We start from the raw sequence: 26,144 nt of genomic DNA, 5'->3' as shown, positions 1-26,144 counted from the left end.
AAAAAATAAGTTGATGAAATAACATTTTTCAGGTAAGAGTTTAAAAATATGAACAAATAGTCTAGCTCGGTATTTCTCAGCTAGCTACAGATTCAGATCCCCTGGGAAATATTTACAAATATCAACCCCCAGGCCCTATCCTTGATAAATTAAATCAATTTCTGAAGTTAGGCCTGATCATTCTTACATTTTTTTAAGTGTCCCGAATGATTCTAACATACAGTCAGGGTTGAGAAACACTAGTGTAGTTCAAAGGAATCTAATTGTTCCCCAGAGCCTTTAGGATAAAATTAGTTTGATTTTAATCATCCCAATCTTTGTATCTTATATCATCTGGATATTTTCTTCAATTATGTTCTTGCAGTAGAGATCAGAGCCTATCGTTACAAAGGTTAATTTGGTAGGGCGGTCTTTTTTTTTTTCTCCCCCCCCACTTTTTTTTTTTTTTTTTGCCTCTTTGTTTTTGTGGATTCCTTCTAAAACCTAATCTTGAAATTAAGAACTTTAAAAATAAAGGATAGCCCATGGTAATTAAAATTCAAAACCTCATATATGCAATATTTAGAAATTAAAATCTGCTTCTAAAAAATGTTGAGGTGGTTATAATAAAGACATCTACTTAAGACTCTTCAAAACAAAATCAAAAATTTGTAATTGGGACTGGTGTAGAGAAAGGAAAAAAAAAGCTAGACGAAGGTAATTGCTATAATTGAAGGATAATTACAGCTTTGAGCTTACAGACAGCAGTGTGAGGGGAAAAATGAAATATAATTTTTATACTGTACTTTAATTTTGATAAAAAGAGGCCAACTAACTCATCAGGATAGAAGATCTTCTTCCAAGCACTGAAATCTCTGGGGGAGCTCATCACACAGATGCTTAAATAAGGCTTTATATACCACACAATAGAATAATGTCATTAATAGTTAAAAAAAAAAAAATGCAGAGAAGAAACATATCATAGCAGTTTCTTATATTAATATTTTATAAGAGCCGCTTCAGGATGATATTAATTAGTTACTAGGTTCAACTGCTACCTAAGATAGCCATAGGCTCATGACAATAAGACTATGTCAGCTACAATGTGGGAGGGTATTAGTATTCCAGTTAGAACTAGCAGGAGAATATTCTTCAGTTCATCTGAAAACCATATCAACTAATAAACTAGGGGGAAGGGGACCAGATCATTGCTCTGTTAGGGACTATGAAAGATTGAAATTTGATCTGTCAGCCTATTCCTACCCTTTTTAATTCTTAAAGCATGGTATTATGATACAGTCTTTGGGAGAATGTTAATAGTTTGGAAACTATACTGAAATCATACACCTTGATATCTTAGATGGATCTTGGCTCTGGAATCAATGACTTATGATAGATTAGTGAATGTGGCCAAAAGTCTAACATTTTTCTTAATCATTTTCTCAGCAAAGTGGAGTGTGTATCAGTGACGAGTAGGGGACCAATTATCTCTAAAATCTGCTTGTTGCTGATGTGTTATAATATTCTGACATATTAAGAAGTAAAATGACATAATTTTAAGAAGTTTGCAGAAAGGCCTAAGGAAAGTAATATTAAAAAAGACTGGATCACTGTCATTTAAAGTATAATAATTTGTTTTACAATTAGTGTCGAGTATTCACATAATCATCATAAGTAATTGCTTACGAAAAACTGGAATGAAGGCTCTTGGCCAAGATTATTTAATCTGGTGAATTGAAACGACTAATACGATCTTTCTTTTCCCTGTGGCAATTACTAGTTTTCGATGACTACCTTGATCTTTCTAGACGAATTTTCTTTTTGTCCTGAAAACACTTCTTCTTGTCCCATTTTGCAAGTGTTTTTTCCTGGAAATTTTCCTGTAATAGAGGTATAAAAAAAATAGAGGTATAAAAAGTAATTAAACTTTGACTCCCTCCCCTCCAGGATCAAACCCCACTGTATGCGTTGACAATGGTCGTTTAGTGGTAAAATTCACACCTTCTTTATCCAGGAGCCAGTGCACCTCATGTGCAGCCATCACCCACCTGTAAGTGAAGGCCTGCGTGTTGCTATGATGCTTAACAGGTTTTAGACTAGGAAGAAAAGTCTGGCAGTCTACTTCCAAATTCAACCAGTGAGAACTCTATGGATCACAATGGTCTGATATGCAACTGATAATGGGGATGGCGCAGGGTTGGGCAGCATTTCATTCCATTGTGCACGGGGTCGCCATGAGTCAGGATGATGGCAGCTAACAACAGCATACACTGACAAAACCATCATTATGGCCACGCAGTGCATACCATACCCATCTAAGAGGTACAACTCACCATCACAGTCCATGGTCTCAGCACACCCGGAGCTTCTCTCTCTATATGTGTGTATGTCTGGATGGACATGGGTATATGAATATGAATATATATATATATATCTGTGTATGTGTCTGTGTGTGTATAATTTCCATTTTTTTAATTGTGGTAAAATGTATGTAATATAAAATTTGGCATTTAAGTTGTTAATAGATTTACTTATACTCCATAAATACCCATGTTTCCTTTATTATTAAAGTAACAAAGTTAAAATTGAGTAATTTTGTGGCATTCCAGGAAGATGTGGCTGACACCTTTTTCCTGAGTTTACCACAGTACATCCCTAAAATATGCCTCTTCCAGTCAGCGAAGCTTGCCACTTCACCACATGCCACCCCCTACCTCTCAATTTAATGCCTAGAGAATGAATACTTTGTGCACCTTCTGGAAAAGAGGTGAAACATAGCATAAAGAAGTGTGTGTAGGTGGGGAGGGAGGTCATATCCTGGTAATATGCTAGTATTAGTTCTCATTGTCCAAATTTGAGATTTTTCCTGCTCCCAACTTTCTGAAGAAAATGGAAATTGGGGCAGAGTGACTATATAAGTCAATATAGTCTTACATACAAAGTGCTTTGAACTTCACAGTAGGAAATGCTACCTTTAAATGTTGGCTTTATGAATCTGTATTCTAAGGTCTCTCCAAAGAAGTTCTTAATGCTGTGGTATGTAATGTAAGTTCCAAAGATGAGCCTTCCACTTGGAAACCCCTGTGACATACAAAATAGAAAACTCTGCAAATTATACTCTAAGATTTTTCATAAACACAGCCTTAACTCGTCACCTCTGTTTTCTTCATGATTTACAAACAGAGAATATGGAGAATCTTGAGGGAGAAGGTCTGATTTTCATTAGCTATGAAGATCTTCAAAATTGCATTAGTTTCAGTTCATTAGGTCTGATAATCAGATTAGCTACGTGGCATTGTCAGGAGAAGAAATGGCCTGCCCAGCTTTCCCAGCAGACTTTCCTGGAGTTTCACCACCTCCACCCACCCGGACTTGAATATGGGGTTAGATTTTTCCCTTCACAGGATGAACCAATGAAAACAATGCTGTGTACAGAAACCATGTTTGCACAAACATTTCCTCTCACACCTTTCTAATTCCCTCCAGAACAATTCCCCTGACCAAATGCTATGACAGTTTTGAGGAATACTGAACCTTTGAAGGCTTGATAAGATGAGCAATGCCCACTTCATTGGGATTCCCATTGAGCTTGTATCTGAGCATATTTATCAGTTAGTATTATCCAGAAGTCCCTGAGGTGGTGTACATGGCGTGCGCATGGTTACTAATTGAAAGGTTGAAGGTTTGAACCCACCCAGCAGCACTGCAGAAGAAGATTTGCTCTGTGAAGATTACAGCCAAAAAACAAAACCCTATGGAGCACAGTTCTACTCTGTAACACATGGGGTCACCATGAGTCAGAATCCACTCAACAGCAACAGGTTTGGTTTTTTCATTTGTTATTCAGAATAGGAGACAGACCCTTTCGTAATCAGCCTAAGGTTGTGTGGTTCAAAGTAAGATTCTCCTTCCTTTCTTCCTGCTACCTCTTGGCCAAATCGCTGTGGATTGGAAACCATCCTGTCAGCTTGCTCAGGAGGAATTGAAACGGGCCACTCAGGTCCACAGACACAGGAGATCTCGTCTATAGAACCAGTGAGATAGAAAGGGAAAAGAGACATAATGGCATGTCATGCATGGATGGAGGGGCTGGAGAGCAGATTCAGGATTGGGTAATACTTGCAGGCTCTTAGACTTGTGTTTCTCAAAGGGTTCTCAGTGAACCACCTACTTTAGATTCACTTAGAATGTGTGTTAAAAATGCAGGTTCTTGGAATATCTTAGTGTCAGGCCTGGGCATCCTCAGTTTAACAAGTGCCCAGGAGTTACAAAAGCAGGATAGGGAGAATGATAGTGAGTGGGGAATTCTAGGAGGCATCTTTGCAATGGCTGATGCTGGTGTACAGCCTAGGAAGGAAGGCACGTGAAACCAGAAGAGGCTAATGGATGGAGGAGCCAGTGGCGCTGGAGGGCCTGTAGCCATGAACTCTGATGCAAATCAAGGACCACAGTCAAAACACTCATCCATTAATGTTGACAAAATGTTCCCTATCTTCCTGTCATGTCTCTACCCAAAACCCTGCAGTTACTCCGTTACTCCATATAGTCTTTTGCATCTAGTCCTAAATCCTTTTGACTCTCCAAAATATTAATGGACTTTACGATGAACATAAGAAGCTCTGATAGCACAGTGGTTAAGTGCTCAGCTGCTGACTAAAAGGTTGGCAGTTCAAACCCAACAGTCGCTCTGTGGGAGAAAGATATGGCAATCTGCTTCCATAAAGGTTTACAGCCTTGGAAACCCTATGGAGCAGTTCTGCTCTGTCTCATAGGCTCACTATGAGTCAGAATCGGCTCAGTGGCAATGGGTTTTTGGTTTTATAATCAACATGGACCTCTTCCAAAGAACATGACCGACTCTGATACCTGAGTTGGAACAGAATCTTCATAGGTGTTGCTATTCTGTTATACCTACTTCCCCTACCTCCCTCGACATTGCTTTATCTTTTCTAAGTTGGGCAAAGGAAAACAAAAAACAGTTGCCATCAAGTCAATTCCAACTCATGGTGACTCCATGTATTGCAGAGTAGAACTGCTCTGTAGCATTTTCATGGCTGTGGCCTTTTGGAAGCAGATCACGAGGCATTTCTTCCAAGAATGGTCGGAGTGGGTTTAAACCACCAACTTTCTGGTTAACAGCCAAATGCTTAACCATTCGTGCCACCCAGTGACGGCGAAGAAGAAAATGAAGGTATATAGATACCTACATACCTACATATAAAAAACCCACCCAGTGCTGTCGAGTCAATTCCGACTCATAGCGACCCTATAGGACAGAGTAGAACTGCCCCATAGAGTTTCCAAGGAGTGCCTGGTGGATTTGAACTGCTGACCCTTTGGTTAGCAGCCGTAGCACTATGTCATTCTTAAATTCACAGAGTACCCCATGGATTAAGGCCAGCTGAAGGCGAAGTGGTAAACAATAACACAACATAGGCAAAGTGGTAAAACTGAAAAATATTACCTGAAAGGCACCCCAAGTCTGTTCCCCTGCCTCAGACATGCAGTGCCCCTAGGTCTGGCCTAGGCCATCTCATCACAACCCCACCCCCTGACCCCTTCCTCACCAAGTAGATAGGCCTCTTGCCCATCATTTATGCCTTGTTTTTGTTAGGTGCCAATGAGTCAATTCCGACTCATAGCGACCCCACATAGAACAGAAGGAAACACTACCTGGTCCTTCACCCTCCTCACAGTTGTTGTTATGCTGGAGCTTATGGCTGTAGCACTGTGTCAGTCCATCGCATTGAGGGTCTTTCTCTTTTTTGTTGACCTTCTGCTCTACCAAGCATGACATCCCCTCCTGATAACATGTCCAAAGTATGTGAGATGAAGTCTCACCATCCTTGCTTCCAGTGAACGTTCTGATTGTACTCTTTCGAGACAGATTTGTTCATTCTCCTGGCAGTCCATGTTATACTCAATATTCTTTGCAGAAGTGGCTATCGGCTCCCATAAAGATTATAGCCTAGAAAACTGTAGGGCAGTTCTACTCTGTCCTCGACGGCGGTAGGAAGCAATCGAAAAAATCATGCCTTCGTATGATTTTAAATGCATGTGCCACCTCCTCCATGCATATTTTCTCTTTAAAGCTGTATTTTTAACTGTAAAGTGCAAGTAGTTTTCTCCAATTCAGAAGGCAGGCGGTGGCTCTATACAGGTACCTTTCTGATTCTTGAAATCACATCACACCCATCCTCAGAGGCTGGCTGACCCTGGCGGTGATGTGCATGCATGGGAGGGAGCCCTTCCACCCTGTGAACATGTAAAGCCTGTCTTTGGAATCCACCAGACACATTGAGGGCAGTTCTCAGCTTGAAACAACATCAGTCCAAGGACACTGCAGCTGCACTGGTTCCATGTCGCCTCTGCTGCCAGGCTAAACAAAATTGTGCTGCAATTACTGTGACTAAACGTTGTTCTAATGCAATTTTCTAGACGTGAAGGGACTTACGGATTATTTCTGATTTCATATGCTTGGGATTCAACAGTAAATCATTTTTCATTTTGAATCAAAATATATCTCTGTATTACTAACTGAATTCTAAATATTTTTCATGAGCCTTTTTGCAAAATTCGGTTGCAGGGGATCAGTTTAAGTGGGTCATATTCAAGGTGTGATTAGATGAAACTTGTAACTGGCACCTAGTAGGTATTTAGTAGCTGTTTGTCTAATTAATAAGAGAGTGTCAAAGAGAAAGACCCTGTGTCTTAGTGTCAAAGAGTAAAAAGTGTCAACGGAGGATGAGTCAAACGAAACCAACCCAGGGAACGGACTGCCTTCATTAATAGACTCAGAGAAGGTCTCTGGAATGCTTTACCAGGTTCGGAACCTCCTCAGGCTTATCAAATACTGAGATTAGAAATTGGATGGGTCCCTTTCAAACTCACTGTCTCTGTAAGATTTTTCTAAATTTGGAGAGATACCTGTCAGGAGCCTCAGAAGCCTCCCAGCAGAATTTTCTCCTTCAGGTATCTGTATGTACACACACCATCTGCAGATGTACGCCGGGCCCTTGCGTTGTATTGTGAGGGTGTTATAAATCTGAACTGTTTATGAAAAATAAAAGAGCTCTTAAGTCAGCCCTGCAGCAAGTGTGCAACTGTGGCATTGCCAGGAGTGCAGTCAGTGTTTTGGAAAGACCTTAGGTTGACGACTGGCCCTGCACACTGACGGAAAGCCACCCCTGTCTTCTTTTCCTGACATCCATTTCACTGGTGTGGCCACATCAGGCTTCTCTTAAATTATTAAGACTATGCCTTCTGGGGAGCTGAAACTATTGATCACACTGAGAATTTAAGGTTCTTGCTGAATCAACATTTACCTTTGTGTGGGAAGTGATGCAGTCTTGTTTTAGACCTTGGCAATTCACTGGCTAGTTTTATCAAAGGATAGAATCTCAAAGCTGGAAAGAAGCCTTAGAGATAACTCATGTTGCAGAAACGGAAACTGAGGCTCAGGGAGGTTTTGGACTTGCTCCAGCTCAGAAGAAATTTAGTGGAGGAGAGTAGATTCTGGGTTTGTGGTGCCACATACCAGTGATGTTTCTACTCTGCCATTTCACTAGACTCTGGGTTGGTAAAGAGCTGCGTTAAATTTCAGTACTTCACCCTGGTGGTATAGTGATTAAGAGCTATGGCTGCTAACCAAAAAGGTCTGCAGTTCGAATCCACCAGCTGCTCCTTGGAAACCCTATGGGGCAGCTCTACTCTGTCCTATAGGGTCGCTATGAATCAGAATCGACTCAATGGCAACAGGTTTGGCTCCTAGGACACAGAACCTCTGACCTCATCTTCAAATCACTTTGAATAGGGTGGAGGCCAGGTTTCAGTACCAGAGATCTGGCTGCAGAACCGTGAAACCCTAGTTGGAAGGAAGACAAAACCTCTCCACCAGTAACTATTTGGTAGGCATTTGTATTTACCAGCAGCCTCAACATCACCTGGGAGCTTGTTAGAAATGCAGAACCTTGGTTCCCACTCCAGGCCAAAATCAGAATCTGACCCCTCAACCAGATCCCCAGGTGATTTGTGTACGCAGTAAAGCTTGAGGAGCACTATTCTAGAACAGTCTTCTCAAACTTCAGCCTGCATCACAGTCACTTGGAGGGCTTGTTCAAACACTGATTGCCGGGCCCCACCCCCTAGAATTTCTGATTCTGTAACCAAGAGTAGGGCCCAGAATTCTGCATTTTCAACAAGTTCCCAGCTAGTGCTGAGGCTGCTGGTCCAAGCCCACGCTTTGAGAAGCGCTGCTCTAGAAGAGACACGACCCTATCCTTTCCCTCCAGAGGTACTTGGGCGTTGTGTCCCACGAGTCATCTCCTTGTCCTCTCCTGGCATAATGCCTTGAGAATAAGCCCTGAGAACTTACATGTTTAAATAAAAGCTTGGATGTGTACTAATCGAGCTGCTTTCTCTTTGAGACAGTTGCTCAGCCCTAAACAATTGAAGGCAAGGAGCCCTGGTAGCACAGTGGTTAAGCACTTGACTGCTACTCAAAATGTCAGCGGTTCAAACCCATCAGTGGCTCTGCAGAAGTAGCTGTCTGCTCCCATAAAGATTATACAGCCTAAGAAACCCTATAGGGCAGTTCTACTCTGTCCTCGACAGCAGTGGGAAGCAATTGAAAAAGAAAAAAATTCACCAAGTAGCTTGCAGGAATGCTTTTTTGAAGATTTTGATTCAATATTTTACAAGTAAATAGAAAATTATTTTTTCTTAATAATATAAAGAATTCTTAATATGCAAAGTTATGGTAAGTAGGAGAATCCAAGATGCCCGTGCTGTATTGAGTGCTGGATAAGAAATTAAGCCACGTTCTTGCCAGTGCCTGGGTAGAATATTAACTCGGTTAGGTCACCAGGCCTTACAGTGACAGTACATTTAAAGGTGTGGTAGAGAAAGCAAATAGCTTTGTCTAACTCTGCTCAAGTGCAAATGAAACCGGTATTACAAACTAGAATACTTCTGTTGACATTCCTCTGTTCCATGACTTAAATGGTCGTCTGTTCTTAAATTCTACATCTCTGATGCTGAGGGTTGACTTTTCCCAGAATAACCGTCTTTTGATTTGCAGCCTTAGTAAGATACTTAGGGTGAGGGCTTTGTAAAAAGCTAATTGATGTGTGACAGAGAAAGGAACATTTGTAATTAGCCCATAGTCCAGACGAGTGTTACCGTGAATCTGATCTTTTAAGTACTGTGAGCCATGAGTGGGAGATTTGAGAGGTCAGACAGTAAATTTCTGAACCTTTCAGCAAAGAAACTGAACTTTGTTTTTGGTTAAGTCTTTTACTATTGTGGGGGAAAAAAAAAAGTGGCTGAATCACTGTGCCTCAGAAGCGAAATAAAAGCAGTGCAAAGTAATGCTTAGCAAAGCGTGACCATAAATTGTCCTGGTCTCAATAAGCCAGCCTGCATGTAAACACCACATTCATCACAGAGGATCAGCGTAGATGATAGGTAGATGTCTGCCAAGCCCACCACATCCCTTGGAAGGAAGGACCATGATTAATCCATTGTTAGGGATGAGTAGTGGAAGAGCTGGCGGAGAGTGAACATTCTTCCCTCTGGTGCAGAAAACATGTCATGATAGAGTACAGGTGAGACCACCCGGAAAGAGGCCCCATGTCTCATTTGTCTTACATTGTCACAGGTAGACCAGACACCTGGGGGTAGTGAACATGGGGAAAGCCATACTTCCCTCCATGACAACAAACTGCTGAGGCTGTATATTAGAATAGAAAGAGCTGGGGATCCTGAGTCAGGAAAACTGTGCCCCTGTAGACAAGGTGCTTGACTTTGAGCCCCAGTTTCCTCATCTGTAAAAGAGATAAAGTAACCCCTCCATTTAGGGGTTGTAAGGAATAAAATAACTTACAGAAAAGTAGCTGGTACATAAAACTCATTTAGGTTTTTCAGTGTTTTTGATATCAAGCCTTATGAGTCCAGATAAATACGTAACAGATCTCCTTAGGACCCAGATGGAACCGGGGTAAAGGCAGGTGATTATTTATAGGAAAGGAGGTAGCTCCATAGAGACCTACCTGGAGCCAGGTAGTCAAGCAAGCTGACTTTTGTAACCCTTCATCTCCCCTTGGAATCTCAGCATGGTTCGAGAAGACTGGGAAGAAGTTTCTTTTTCAAATTCTTACCATCTTTGAAGGCCTGGTCATATCTACCTCCTCTTAAATGCTTTTCGTTTTCTGCATTTATTCAGCAAATAGTAATTAAGTGCCTACTCTGTGCCACACACTAGGGCTGCAGCTGTAACTAGACTTGTCAATAGCTCCTCTTCTCTTAGGACTTAGACCAGCTGAGGAGATACACGCGACTTCATAATTTCAATTATGAGTGATGTATGAAGGAAAAATCATGTAAAAGAGGGGCCTAAACTAAACTTGGGGGGTTTCTTGCAGTCAGGAAAACCTCTCCAAGGAAGAGACATCTAAACTGAGATCTAAATTACGGTTTTCAACAGGTAAAAAATATAGGAAGAAAGGCCAAGAATACTTAAGGCTTCCCTTTCCTTGAGAGAGAGGGAAGAGGACCATGTTTGTCAGGTTCCTAAGAGAGTGGTGAAGGTATGAAATAGTCATTGCCAAGAATGGGCAGAGGAACTATGGCTCCGTGCACCAGCCACCTTTCTCGAAGTTATGTTCGTTCTACAGTTAAGGGGTTTGCCTTAAGACACTTAGCTTATTTTTTAATTGTTTGCCTAATATGCTCATCTCTTTTGCCCTTCTTGTCTCACTTGCCATGTCATGGATTGAATTGTGTCCCCCCAAAATATGTGTATCAATTTGGCTAGGCTATGATTCCTAGTATCATGTGATTGTCCACCATTTTGTCATCTGATGTAATTTTCCTGTGTTGTAAATCCCATCTCTATGAAGTTGATGAGATGGGATTAGTGGCAGTTTTAATGAGGCAGGACTCAATCTGTAAAATTGGATTGTGTCTTGAGCCAATCTCTTTTGAGATATAAAAGAGAAGCAAGCAGAGAGACATGGGGAACTCACACCACCAAGAAACAAGATCCAGGAGAATAGTGTTTCCTTTGGACCCAGGATGGCTGTACTGAGAAGCTCCTCAACCAGGGGAAGATTGATGACAAGGACCTTCCTCCAGAGCTGACAGAGAGAGAAAGCCTTCCTCTGGAGCTGAAGCCCTGAATTAGAACTTGTAACCTACTAGACTGTGAGAGAATAAATTTCTCTTTGTTAAAACCATCCACTTGTGGTATTTCTCTTACACCAGCACTAGATAACTAAAAAAAAGACACCACATAAGTTATGAATTAAACTTTATTTTGAGAATCAGGTTGGGAAACTACTCTCCATTCTTTCTTAGAGACACATCTATTCAAATGATGTTTTTTGCCTGGTTCCTGTATCCCAGCATGTGTAGATGCTGGGGATATGGTAGGAAATGCAGGGAACACATGCCTGCCCTCAAGGAACTTCTAAATGAGACCAGATGAGCAAGCAGGCAGGCAGGAAGAAATAGAACCTACAGTCCAAACTGCATACTTTTCTGAAACATCCTATTGAGAAGTGATTGAGCAAAATGAAAACTCTACCTGTGCTTCTAAGCCCAGCCTGTGTAGAACATATTCTATTAATCTAATTAAAAACGAATGTCTCAGGGTTCTGTCCTGAATGTATGTAATACACAATTCCAAAAGGGCTGTGCTGTGTTCTCTTTCTCTCTCTCAAAAATAAAAAATGAACCTTGGGAATTTGGCTTTTGGGTCTGGAAAATGAGGAAAAACAACCTTGGAAGTCATTGCTAACTCATCAGAGTTTCTTGCCTTTTGGCTTTTCTGAGGGCAATAACAAAATGGTGGGGCTTTTCTAAACAATAAGCTATATTCTGTAATGTCAGTTTAACATATTTTTGAAGACAAGTGGTAGTCACACACACCTCTCCCCCCAGAAGCCTTGGCTTCCCCGTTTCCTGTGTGGATCAATAAGTTTGGTATGTAGGAAAGGTAATCAGGTTAGGCTGACAGACGGCCTCAGGATTTATGGTTTGCTCTTATAGGGAATGCCTGGCTCATTCACCCTTTAGCAGCAAGTCTTGATCACAGTGTAGATTTGGTCTGGTAATGTTTGGACCTTCCAGTATTGTTTTATGTTCACAGGTGGTATACTTCTTTTATACTGCTGCAGAAAGAAATGTCAAGGTATTGCTCTGTAGTGACATTATAAAATGAATCAGGAAATGATAAGAAAATGTAACTTTGGAGTCCTTTACCTTCTTCTGCTCTTTGGGTGTATTTTCTCCCCAACTCAGAGAGAAGTAGACCTTAGGTAGGCCAAGAACCTTCGTACCTTAGTGAGATGAACAACAAACATTTGTTTAGGTGATTCCCTGTATTTAAACAGACCTGATACAAAGTTCAGTGTATCAAGCTGGTTTATATTAACCCAACAACCAGTATTGGGGTCCCTTTAATCTGAAATTACCTGCATTTAAACCAGTAAATCAGGTGCCATAAAGTCGACTGCAACTCATGACAACTCTATGTGTCTGTAGAACTACACTCAATGAGATTTTCAATAGCTGATTTTTCAGGAGACGGCCAGGCCTCTTAAGGTACCTCTGGGTGAACTCAAACCTCCAACTTTTTGGTTAGCAGCTGAGCAAGTTAACCATTTACACCAAGGGCTTCCAAGCTGGTCCCTCAGGTTTGAACCCCTGCTGAGAATTTGCGTTTCTAACAAGTTCTCTGCTGATAATTTGCATTTTCACCCGGATACACTGAATAAGCATCTACAGTTTAATACAATCCCCAGGTGATTCATATGTATAACTTCCTGGGCACTTGTTAAAAATGCAGATTCTCAGCAGGGATTCGAACCCCGTTCAAGGCTCTGATTTACACCACCTTAAGCGCTTAAATGGAAACCCTGGTGGCGCAGTTGGCTGCTAATCAAGAGGTCAGCAGTCCAAATCCACCAGCCACTCCTTGGAAACTATGGGGCAGTTCTACTCTGTCCTATAGGGTCGCTATGAGTCAGAATCGACTCGACGGCACTGGGTTTGGTTTGGTTTTTTTTCTCACAAGACAAGGAAGGACCCAGCAGAGAATCTGGCTCTTCAACCATTGTTAAATGTGTTTGGTTTATTTGTAGTACATAAAGTGTCGTTTTACTGCATAGCTCCTGTACCTGGTAATGGCCACGACAGAGGCATTTCTTTGGGGATTGGGTCCGTGACCTCCTTATCTCGTCCATGGAGGAAGTGATGATGAGTGGAGGTGGTTTCTATCGTGCTTAGTTAGGAGTCCACTAAGACAGCTGTAAAATGGTGATGACTATCGTTACTAACCTAAAGCTGCTTCAGAGAACCAAAGTATCTGTTTCTCTAGCTAATCTCACTGGCCATTCCAACTTGGCCAAATTCTTATTTACAGAATTTTCCTTTATCAGAGCACTTACCTGTTAAAGATGCTTGGCTGAAGAAATAGCTGCCATTTTGTCTGAACCTTTCACTAATTTTGTCTGGTCTTTGTTTTCTTTCCTGTTGAAATTTGTTTTGGCAGCTGATAGTCTAATGAAGACAATTAAAATACCAAGCATAAGACAAACGGCAAGATTAATTGAGCACCTGTCTTTGATGAGCCTGCTGATCAGGGCTTAGAATTGAATTTTACTGCCACCTTGTGTTAAAATTGGCACATGCTTTTAAAGGCCAGCAGTTTTTCTAATGATTGTATCACTTATTGATTAAAATCATGAAATGAAGGGCTATAAAAGGATGATATGAGATTATAGAGTCTGCAAAATAATTTTCCCTACTGATTTTTGAAAGGATCCTCAACAGAAATCCTGTAACTTGAGGCACTGACCTTTTCAGAGTCAAATGAGAAATTCCCAAGGTAGTGCAAAATTATATAGAATTTGGAAAAGGGAAGTACGACTAACTGTTTTATAGAAATATCATAAATTTGTACTAAGTTGTAGTCTCAGTTCAAGATTTACATCAGTGTAGGCAATTATGAAACCTCTTCTAAAATAAAAAGAACTGATGGAACTTTTAAAAACCTGTTACGTTAATATCTTCTGCAACTCATCTTTGTAGAGCCTTTGGGTGCCATAATAAATGCCAGTTGAATTGCAATAAAAATTTATGGTCCTACTTAGCCTTATGTTGAATAACTCAAAGAATATTTATACATTTGGTCTGTCAACAGAGTATTTTTTAAGCTTTTGAAGAAATGATATTATAGACTTGAACACACAGTCATTGAGTAAGGCAAGAACAGGACTCAGATAAATAGACTGAAATGTTTCCGTGAAAAAAATCATGAGATACCTCCCCCCCGCGCCAGGATAGTTCATACATTTCTGCTGTTATAGATTAATTCTGGATACTCAGAAAATATCTTACTTGATATAGGAGTAAGTAGAAGGTAAGATGGTCTCTATGGACCAGTAACGGTATTGCATGGACGCTCAGCTTTGAGTTATTTTTTCCATATGGTGCCTTGTTGGTAAGAGAAGGCACGGTGTATGGTCTGGGAAACAGCACAATTGCAGGAGGGCCCAGCCTTTTTCGGGGAACTTTTTACCTCCCAGACACTGCTTCACTGACTCTCATTCTCAAAAGCTTTCCACCCATGAAGAAGGACATCAATGTACCCATTGCTCAAAGTAAACTAAATGAGTACCCCTGAAAACTATATTAAGTGCAGCAAAATTACTGCGTGAGAGTCCGGTTCTGCTGGAGTCATTCAACTTCTTGGAAGGCCCTGGACCATCCACACGAGGACTCCACCCTCATTCTAGCCAAGAAGCTATGACTGGTCCATAAGGACCATCTTCTTTTCTGCTTATTCTTATGTCAAGTATGATATTTTCTGAGTATCCAGAATTAATATGTAATGGCAAAAATACATGAACAACTTGGTGGGGTGGAGTGTTTCTCACGGTTTTTTTTTTTTTTTTCTCCCATGGAGACATTTAATTCCACTTCTCTCAGTTCTGCTGTCTACTCAATAAATGAGCATTCAAGTCTAGAAGACCCATTTCCTGAAAAGTTCCAAAAAATATCCTATTGTCAGACCAGATGTGTAAATCTTGTTTGAGTTATTCAACATACAGCAAAGCAAAACCCACTGCTGTCGAGTCAGCAAAGCAGAACTGTGTATTTTTATACATATATACAAACACACAGAGGGGGAAGGGGCTCATCTTGGCTCAACAGTAGATGAGCTGCCAAAATGTAAAGAGATGGCCGGAGAAGAAATGGGTAGGAGAGTTCCTGAAAGAGAAACCCAGAAGAAGAAAAAGATCAGAAGGGAAGGGGTAATGCGGGCACAGCCCGTCTCCAGAATGGGAATACTGCTACCCTAGAGGCCTGCTCTCAGGGTCAGAGATCATGTGTGTGTAGACCTCTGCACACTGCCAGGCCCCTAAGGTCAGGGTCAGAGATCATGTGTGTGTAGACCTCTGCACACTGCCAGGCCCCTAAGGTCAGGGTCAGAGATCGTGTGTGTGTAGACCTCTGCACACTGCCAGGCCCCTAAGGTCAGGGTCAGAGATCGTGTGTGTAGACCTCTGCACACTGCCAGGCCCCTAAGGTCAGGGTCAGAGATCGTGTGTGTGTAGACCTCTGCACACTGCCAGGCCCCTAAGGTCAGGGTCAGAGATCGTGTGTGTGTAGACCTCTGCACACTGCCAGGCCCCTAAGGTCAGGGTCAGAGATCGTGTGTGTGTAGACCTCTGCACACTGCCAGGCCCCTAAGGTCAGGGTCAGAGATCGTGTGTGTGTAGACCTCTGCACACTGCCAGGCCCCTAAGGTCAGGGTCAGAGATCGTGTGTGTGTAGACCTCTGCACACTGCCAGGCCCCTAAGGTCAGGGTCAGAGATCGTGTGTGTAGACCTCTGCACACTGCCAGGCCCCTAAGGTCAGGGTCAGAGATCGTGTGTGTGTAGACCTCTGCACACTGCCAGGCCCCTAAGGTCAGGGTCAGAGATCGTGTGTGTGTAGACCTCTGCACACTGCCAGGCCCCTAAGGACCATTCAGTAAGTCGTTTAGCAAGTGGTTGCTACTGCCATGACTTAGGCTGCCACTAGCCCTCCTGTAGAATTGAGCTTCAAGGTTTCTGAGAGATGGGAGCTGCCCCAACAATTGGAGCACTTGCCCTTAGGGATTACAGTGTATCTGACTCAGGAAAATGTACCAGGTGATGATCTTTTTTCCATTGTGATGATTTTGTTCACGGTGAGAACTTCTGGAAAAAGTACCTTTTTTTTTTTTTTTTCCAGTAGCTTTTCTGAAAATTCTAGTTGAAGGGGAGTGAGTCAGGAGTTTTGACACATTTTTGCTGAATTATATCCTTTATTCAGTAGCTCATAATAAGCCCCTTTCATTCTATTTCTCTCTGCACTGTCCTAGTAAGCCTGGCACCCCACATATTCCATTATATTGTCTCAGGCTCCCCTTGTTGAGAGAGAAAGAGGAGAGAGAAAAAAACAGACTATATACAGAAATAGAGGTGATAAAGGTTCCATGCTAGGCTTGCTGGGTGGCTCTGTGGCCTTTGACTAATTCAGACAGTAAACTCTGTTCTAAGAACCTGGCACTTAGAAACAGGCATTGATTGAATCTGTTGTATGAATGGATGAACAAACAAACGTGTGCACAAGAGAGAACTTTTGTCTGTGCTTCCTAACATGTCTTATGCTTGGCGCCTTGACTTAAATTTTTGTTTCATATACTTTCATAGGACACTGAATTAAGTGCTTGCTTAACTGTTTTCTAATAACTCTTGTGGTGCCAATTTGCCGTCTCAATTTAAAGTGAAGGATTTTTTGCATCAGCAAATTATAAGAAAAGCGGTGGTTATTTTCATTCAGTTACAGCTGTCCAGGGGCAAATGTGAAAGAGTAATTTGACCCTCTATTACTGTAAAGTTACCCAAAAGAAAAAAATAAGATATTTACAGGCATTAATATGCAAACAGAGAAAAAAATTCTATATTACACAGGAAGTTGTGCATTTATATAATTTTATAAATTCTAATTAGATTAGAAGGAAGTGTTCATGTTGACTCAAAGATGACAGAAACAATCTGCTTCATCTCCCAAAATTCTGTCTGGATACACTGTAGATAAATGTTTCATTTTCTTTAGCTTTTTATTATTCTTTAACCTTGAGCATTCAGATAAATGTCACAGTGTTTCACCTGGAGAAAACCTGGTCTGTTTGACTGCCTTTGCCAGAAAGGCTTTTGTTTCCCCCCTTTCACATGCGCTCTGCTTTGCCAGTAAACCAGCATAGTGCTGGCATAATGCTAACACTTGGTGATGGCTAAATATCATCATAGCTCTGTCAATAAACCAAATAAAAATATAAACATGGACAGTCTTTTCAAGGAAATATATTGTTTTGAGTTTTGACTCATCGGCATATGAAAAAAATGCATATTTGCTCATTTTATTTGTAAAACTTGAGATTAAGTTAAAGCCTGTTCCTTTTAATTTAGAATGTTCAAGAATTGAACAGAACAAATGCTCTTAAACAAGGCCTCTTGGATGACAAATAATTGTTAAGTACTTTGGTATATTACTCTAGTTCCAAAATACCTGCAACTCTTAAAATATTTAGCAAAAACAATCTGACCGTTTTTATTTAGAACCATTGTTACGGATTGAATTGTGTCCCCCCAAGAAATGTGTGTCAACTTGGCTAGTCCGTGATTCCCAGTATTGTGTGATTGTCCACCATTTTGTCATATGATGTGATTTTCCTATGTGTTGTAAATCCTACCTCTATGTTAATGAGGTGGGATTAGCAGCAATTGTGTTAATAAGGCAGTACTCAATCTACAAGATTAGGTTGTGTTTTAAGTCAATCTCTCTTGAGATATAAAAGAGGAGCAAGCAGACAGACACGGGGACCTCATATTACCAAGAAAGTAGAGCCAGGAGTGTTGATCCTTTGGACCTGGGATCCCTGTGCTGAGAAGCTCCTAGTCCAGGGGAAGACTAATGACAAAGACCTTCCCCCAGAGCCAACAGAGAGAGAAAGCCTTCCCCTGGAGTTGGCACCCTGAATTCGGATTTCTAGCCTCCTAAACTGTGAGAGAATAAATTTCTCTTTGTTAAAGCCACCCACTTGTGGTATTTGTTATAGCAGCACTAGTTAACTAAGACAAGCATTATAGTTAAAATAGAGCAGTAGAAGAACCCAATGAGTAAGCGCTTCATCTGGAGGCTAAGAGCTTTGGAGTCAGAAACTGCTGCCTCCCTGCCACTCACCAACTATGACATCTCGGGAAAGTTATTCAACTTCTTAAAAGAAAAAAACTTATTTGTCATCAAGTTGATTTCTACTCATGGCTCCCCATGTGTTAAAGAGTAGAACTGTTCCATAGGGTTTTCTTGGGTCTCATCTTTACAGAAGCAGATCACCAGGCCTTTCTTTCGCTGTGGTGCTGGGTAGGTTCAAACCACCAACCTTTTTTTGGTTAGTAGTGGAGTGTAAATTGTTTGTACCACCTAAAAATAAAAACCAAACCCAGTGCCATCGAGTCGATTCCGAGTCATAGCGACCCTATAGGACAGAGTAGAACTGCTCCAGAAGTTTCCAAGGAACGCCTGGAGGATTCAAATTGCCAACCCTTTGGTTAGCAGCCATAGCACTTAACCACTCCATGGACCTTTAATTCAACTTCTACTTCTCCACTGTTGGCTTCTTTGTAAAATGAGAGTAGCAGCACCTGCTTCACAGGAAGGAGCCCTGGTGGTGCACTGGTTAAGCACGTGGCTGCTAACTGAAAGGTCAATGGGAAAGGTCGACAGTTTGAACCCACCAGTTGCTCTATGGGAGAAAGATGTGCAGCCTGCTTCCGTAAAGATTATAGCCTTGGAGACCCTACGGGGAAGTTCTACTCTGTCCTATACAGTCATCATGAGTCGGAATCAACTCAACAGCTATGGGTTACTTCACAGGATAGTGGCAGCAAGGAAATGAGGAAAGCATTTAGTAGAGTCCCTGGCACGTAGTAGATACTAAGTAAAAGGTAACTTATAATTAGTTTTTACTTGTTTATAAATAGGTTTTATTTACTGCTAAACGATATACTCAAAGTACATTCATCCATTCCCTTGCATGGATATTTATTGGGTGTTCATAGAAGCTTAGTGGAAATTGGCCTTGGAAATAAACAGTCACATACTCAGAATAGATAAATGCTGTTAGCTGACTTCAAGTCAACTTCGCCTCATAGCGACCCCATGTGACAGAGTTGAACTGCCCCATAGTGTTTTCTTGGCTGTAATCTTTAGGGAAGCAGATTGCCAGGTCTTCTTCGGAGGAGCTGTTGGGCGGGGTCAAACCCCCCAGCCGTTTCATTAGCAGCCAGCATTTAACCATTGTGCTACTAGCGCTCCTTGATAAATGTTTATGCAGGTGAATACAAAGACATTGTATTTCCTTAGTTGAATTGACCTTAAACTGTCTTGGAGAAAAGTCAGTTTGGGGAGTTGGGGCACAAGGTGGGAGACAAAGAAAGTGGACAATGAATTGCATATTTGTGAAAGCTATAAGAGACGCTTTATGTTGCTCTGGTTAAAAAAAAAAAAATTGAATCCAAATAAGCATCTTACTTTATTTGAAAATCTCATCAAGAGTCCATCCCTAAAACATATTAAAATAGTAATACACCATCCATTGCTTCAGGCACTGTGCTGGGCATGTACACGTTCCCACGTGATGTTTTGTAGGCCCTGGGAATGGAGGCCCTTGCCCAGGGTGGGGTTTCAGGTCCACTCTGATGCTCCCTTCTGTTTACTGCAGCCACACCTTCCTGGCTTTGTCCAAAGCCCTTTCTCCTGACATGACTCTAATGACAAGTTCTGGGATATTGACGTTTAAAGTTGTTTCAAAACACGTTGTTCTCTCTACAGGAAGATGAGCACTTCTGCACCAATGTGACACCTTTGAAGGCCTGACTTACTCCCCCCAGCTGTGCCGTCATGGTTGTCACCATGGGGCCCGTGGGGAGCATGCTGAGCATCAGTGGGCAGGTGCAGATCGTTCTGTGGGAAACTTTGGCAGCTGTGGCCATTTTCTTCCTCATTGCCTTCCTCATCTTTCTCTGTTCCAGCTGTGACAGGTAAGAGTCCGAGAGTTTCTACTGTAGCCATAAAAGAACATGTTCGCTGTACCCTGAAGACTTTCTTTTTTAAAAACCCTTGTCTTGTTTCTCATCAAAGTGGGAAAACCTTTCAGCCATTCACCCATATGTATGATATTAGATGTAGGTTGTGTATTATTATTATTATTAATTTTTATCCTTAAAACAACCTGATGAGGTAGGGGCCAGTATTATCCACATTCTACGGACTTTAAACACTGAGACCCAGTGTGTAGTATGCACCACATCTAGTGCGTGTTAGAGGCAGGCTTGAGGCCCAAGCAGCCTGGCCCAGGGGTTTTGCTCTCTTCACGACTCCACAATACTCCTTCTCAGCTTAGTATGTCCTGAGCTTCGCTCTTCATCCCTGCCTTTGGAGCTATGGTCCAGAACATTCATCACGGAAGTGGCGCTTTTGGCAGAGCTTGTTTCAAAAGAGAAAATGTTTACACGTTGTCGTTTAAGAGGCTATGCAATAAGACTTACCCGTTAACCTCCTCGAAAAACAGAAAGCATTGCCGTTGCAGCAACGTGGTGGGCCTCCCGCTGGGGTATATTTTTTAGTGATTGGACTTTCCTTTATAGCTTAGTGATGCTGGGGCCATTTAGTTTGCCCAAGGTCAGACAGTAATGTCATGAAGTGGTGATGTCCACTTGTCCAACAGTTTGAGGTGTGTTGTGGGAAAGAAGATAGCCAATTTCTCTGTGTTTGTCCCTTGGCTCTCTGGGGAAAGCCCGGAGGACGCTTTATGTAAAAAGCCTGTTATAAATGAAATCCCACTGAGTAAACTTTAACAGAAACTCTGCATGAGGTTTCACAGAAATTACCTTGCCTCTCTCTACTGCAAAAGATCCCAGGACCTTTTTTATTATTATTATTATTATATTGTTAATAAAATGAAAATTCATATTTTATTTCAGTCCCCTTATATGGGAAACTCCCTGCAGTAAAATGATTGCCATTCTTTTAAGCATACCCTTGTCAGAATGTATATTCTCTTTTTCCCATGTGTGGACGTTTCACAATCTCAGTTTATGTGCGTTGAAAATACTTTGTTCGCTGCCAGTTGGAAGTTACTGAGAACTCTTGTTTAAGGATTTGTCATCTAGAACTGTAGTTTTTAACAGATTCGTTATTTTAAAAAGAGAGAGTCATGTTGTATGGGAAAGTAACATCATCTGTGTCTTTTTAAAGAATTCTCTTTTCTTCCATAAAATGTCAGTACCCCTAGAGAGGAGTCAACAGGACAGCAGCTGATTACTGGCTACTCCTAGAAAGAGATCTTTCGCTCAGAGAGAAGTAAAAGGCTTTCTAACCAGGAGTGATGTTTTCCAGACATTTAGCAAGTGTTGCAGTGTGTGCACAAGTGTGCACAAGTGTGCACAGAGCCCTGTGGTGGAAAGGAAGCAGCTGGAAGGTAGCTAGCCCTGTTCCAGACTTTCTCCACAGTAACCTCAGAAAAAATTCCGTAAGCATCATTTAAAAGTCTGGATATGGCTTCCGACCCTCAGTGTCTCTGTGGAGAGGGAAGATATCAGACTCTCTGAGCCCAAGCAGCCTCCTAACCCCTACCCAATTAGGACCCAGTGCTCCATTACTAGGCCACATCGCTTGGCCTGGAAAGTGGAGAAATAGTGACCAGCTGAGTGCTGGCTGCCTGTGCCTGGTAGGGGCGCTTCTGTAATTATTCACTCTCCCGTTAGGTGTCACTGTTGCCTTATAAATATGGGAAATGGATTCCCTAGTACTGAAGGCTTTCTTTAGACTGCCCTGAGTAAAAACAAACTATTTTTACTCTACTGACTTTTCCATGGACTGGAAGCACAGATGACTCATCCTGAAAGCATGTACCCTTCCCAACTTGCCAAAACTTGCGTTTGCTTTGTGATTATTTTCTCAATTCCATTGCAATGTCTGACTGTGCAAACAGCAGAGTTAAGTAAAGTGAAGAGTTAATTGTCTGGATTTTCTCAAGGAAAAAAATGGTAGACTTACCCCAGTATTCTAGATATAAACAGTTTCTACACAGGACCTGCCTTGGTCCTTTCCTTGTGAATTTCTGTTTTCTAGTCATGGAAGAAGGGTTACTTGGCAGAGGTGGAACACTCTGGCCCTCTGACTTGACCGTTCAGATTCCTAACACCTTCAAATAAGCGGTGGGATTTATAGTATCTGTAACTGTCCATTTCTTTCTCTCTTGGCAAAATGAACTTTGTTTTTCTAAGTTTTATTTATTTTGTTGTTGAGAATATACACAGCAAAACATATACCAATTGAACAGTTTCTGCATGTCCAATTTAGTGACATTGCTTACATCCCCGGAGTCGTGCAACCATTCTCACCCTCCTGTTCTGAGTTGTTCCTCCGTCCTTAGCATTAACTCACTGCACTCTAAGGTTCCTATCTAATCTTTTGAAGTACTTTCGTCAAGTTGATCCATATAGATGGTTCTTAAATGTAATATAATGTATAATGCTCAAGGCAGCTCTTTTTTCTGGTTAAGCTAAACTACTGTTTGGTTTTTAGATGACTTCAGAGGATATTTTTGGTTTAAGGTTTAAAGATTATCTCAGAGCAGGAGTTGCAGGGGTTCATCTACCCTCCATGGCTCCAAAAAGCTCCATAAGAATTTGAAATTCTATTCTGCATTTTCCCCTTTTTGACCAGAATTCTTCTTTAGAATCTTTGATCAAAATGTTCAGTAATGGTAACTGGGCGCCATCCAGTTCTTCTGGTCTCATAGCAATGGAAGCAGTTGTTCATGGAGGCAGTGAGCCACACATTCCATATCAGCCTTCTATTCCCGACTGTCCTTCTTCCTCTATTGCTCCAGGTGAATAGAGACCAATTGCTGTGCCTTGGATGACCACTGATAAGCTTTTAAGGTCCCAGGCACTACACGATGAACTAGGAGGTAGAACAGAAGCACTAAACACATTATTAGGCCAATTAACTGGAATGTCCCATGAAACCATGACCCTAAACCTCCTAACCAAGAAATCAAATCCCATGAGGTTTTTGGTTGTACATAAGCAGCCCTAGCAGCTGCTCTTTTTTTTTTTTTTTTTTTGGTCGCTAAAAATATATCTATCACACATTTGCCAATTCAACTTTTTACAGGTGTACAACTTATTGACAGCAATTACAGTAATCAGCCATGCAACCCTACCCTTAATCAATGTGATTTTTCTGTCACCATTAACCCCTCTTTGTCTGTGGTACTAATAAACTTTGGTCCCTATACATTTACCTTTTCTTGTCTTTTTATATAAGTGAGATCCTACAATATTTATCCTTTTGGGATTTGCTTATTTCACTCAGCATGATGTCTTCAAGCTCCATCCATACTGTGACATGTATCAAGACTTCATTTCTCCTACTGGCTGCATAGTATTCCATTATATGTAGGTACCACATTTTGTTTGTCCATTCATCTGTTGATGAGCATTTAGGTTGTTTCCACCTTTTGGTTGTTGTGAATAGTGCTGCAGTGAACACTGGTGTACAAGTCTCTTTTTGAGTCTTTGCTTTCAAGTCTTTTGGGTATATACCTAGGAGTGGAATTGCTGAGTCATATGGTAGTTCCATTTTCAGTTTTTTGAGGACCCCCTAAACTGTTTTCCACAATGGCTGTACCATTTTGCATTCCCACCAGCAATGGATAAGGGTTCCAATTTCCTTACATCCTTGCCACCATTTGTTGTTTTCTTTTTTTATCTTAGCCATCCAAGTGGGAGTGTAATGGTATCTCATTGTGGTTTTGATTTGCATGTCTCCAATGGCTAATGATGCTGAGAATCTTTTCATGTGTTTGGTGGCCATTTGAATGTCCTGTTTGGTGAAATGTCTATTCAAGTCTTTGCCCATTTTATGATTGGGTTATTTGTTGTTAAATTGTTGAAGTTTTATATGTTTTTAATTTTATGAGGTGTCCCATTTATTTAGTCTTTTGTTTTTTGTGCTTTTGTTATTATATCAGATAATCCATTGTTGAAAGCTAGGCCTGCTTGTTCTTATAAGAATTTTATGGTTTTAGTTTGCACATTTAGGTCCTTAATCCATTTTGTATTTGTTTTTGTGTATGGTGTGAGGCATGGATCCCATTTCATTTTTCTGCATGTGAAAATTGAATTTTCCCAGCACCATTCACTGAAGCAGCTCTTATTTCCCCATCAAATGGGCTTAGCACCCTTGTCAAAAAAAAAAAAAGATGTCTGTGTTGATTTCTGTGGCATAGTGGTTAAGTGCTATGGCTGGTAACCAAAGGGCCGGCAGTTCGAATCCACCAGGCGCTCCTTGGAAACTCAATGGGGTAGTTCTACTCTGTCCTATAGGGTTGCTATGAGTCGGAATAGACTTGATGGCGCTGGGTTTACTGGGTTTATTCTACTCTAATTCTATTCCATTGGTCTGTGTGTCTATAGTTATACCAGTATCAGGCTGTTTTGATTACTGTAGCTATATAGTATGTTTTAAAATCAGGAAGTGTGAGTCTTCCTACTTTGTTCTTCTTTTTCAACATTGTTTTTATTTAGCTATTTTGGTCCTCTTTCCCTTCCATATAAAGTTGAGGATTGATTTTTTTTATATCTGTAAAGACGACTGTTGAAATTTTGATCAGGATTGCATTGAATCTATAGATCGCTTGGGGGTAGTATTTATGTCTTAACAATATTAAGTCTTCCAATCTGTGAACATACAACATATTTCCATTTATTTAAGTCTTCTTTAATCTTTATCAGCAGTGTTTTATAGCTTTCATTGTATGAGTCCTTCGCGTTGAACTTTGTTTTTAAAATGAGACAGGTGGGAGCTGCACATGAGATACATCGACTGGAGATCACACCCAGGTCTCCCACATAGAAGGCAAGAATCCTACCACTGATTTACCAATGCCCTTTCAGTCATTATAGCCACATTTTATTTTCCATTTCAGAGAGAAGAAGCCGAGGCCTCAAAGTGGGGATGATGAGAACCTGATGAACGTGGTGAGCCCCTGTGGGGTGTATGTGTATGTGTGTGTGTGCGTGTGTGCACGTGCGTGTACCACTGTCTAGGATGTTCCCATGTGCTTCCCACCTCAATGAAACCAAGGGGAAGAGTGAGGCCAGAGTTAGCTGTGACGGCCCGGGCTATGTTCTCTTTATGTAGGCTTTTAGTCACCGTGATTCCAGGCCTGTGCAATTAGCTAGGTTTTTGGGGAGAGTTCCTGAAATTCGTGAAGCCCTGGACGTTTGTGCTGCTACCAGAAAGATTCTTAAAGGGAAGTTTGTCTTTTGCCCCGTCCATCTCCAGTGCTAGCTAGTCATTAAACCAACCAGAGGCTGGACCGCAAAACACCCAAGGATTGGCCTGGCCTTGCTGGATTATCCTCGGCCCTCAGAGCCTTATGGGTCTCGAGAATCCACGCCGGTGAAGAGCAGCCTGAGGGAGCCCTCTCCTGCCTGGTTCTCTCAGATTCAGGGCCATCCCTGAAATGGCTGAGCAAGTCCAGAAGCGTGGGTTGCGTCCATCCTCATGTTCACAGGCCTGGGTTCATCAGAGTCCTGCCTGAGCCCTGTCCAGTGCTGTAAGAGAGAAAGTACTTCCTGTTCCCATACCACTTCTCAAGATTAGGCAAAAACTGGTTGAGGGAAGTGGGTGCAAAAAGGAAGTATGGATAAGTCAAATAGATAAAATGTGGTCTGCTGTAAAATATGCAGCCAGCAGAAATGTTCAGAGCTCACCAGGGAGGTGGCTCCATCTAGGCTGCCCTGACCCAAGAATGCACAGGACTGTTCTAGCCCAAGCAGGAAGGAAGTGGTCAGGGCTCCCCTTTCCTCCCAGAAGCCCCTGGGGTTTTCCTTCCCTTCCTTTCTGCACACGTGCATGCATGCACACACACCCACATGCATGCATGTGCACACACACAGCTTGCCCACCCACACCTATCCTGGGTTATCATACCCTCCACTTCAATCTCTGATTGTCCAAGTCCCCACTTCTCACCTGTTCACACTGCCTCTGC

The 26,144-nt window shown here is 41.6% G+C and overlaps 1 protein-coding gene across 8 annotated transcripts in view; it reads left to right on the top strand.

Annotated features, from left to right (window-relative positions):
- Positions 1–26,144, top strand: part of PAG1 (phosphoprotein membrane anchor with glycosphingolipid microdomains 1) — a 203,795-nt gene that overhangs the window by 144,550 nt on the left and 33,101 nt on the right. For 7 of the 8 annotated variants that reach the window (XM_023545818.2, XM_064267868.1, XM_003408362.4 and 4 more), the window contains 2 exons: positions 19,907–20,115; positions 25,074–25,125. In XM_023545818.2, coding sequence (XP_023401586.1) covers positions 19,976–20,115; positions 25,074–25,125 — 192 coding nt within the window. In that variant the 5' untranslated portion in view covers positions 19,907–19,975. Of the gene's footprint in view, positions 1–19,906; positions 20,116–23,458; positions 23,542–25,073; positions 25,126–26,144 lie in introns of those variants that run through there. The other variant, XM_064267869.1, reaches the window with a different exon arrangement.

The sequence above is a fragment of the Loxodonta africana genome, chromosome 14 (assembly GCF_030014295.1).
Source record: "Loxodonta africana isolate mLoxAfr1 chromosome 14, mLoxAfr1.hap2, whole genome shotgun sequence".
Classification (NCBI taxonomy): domain Eukaryota; kingdom Metazoa; phylum Chordata; class Mammalia; order Proboscidea; family Elephantidae; genus Loxodonta; species Loxodonta africana.
The sequence above is the reverse complement of the archived record's forward strand: the minus strand, read 5'-3'. Positions and strand labels throughout refer to the sequence as shown.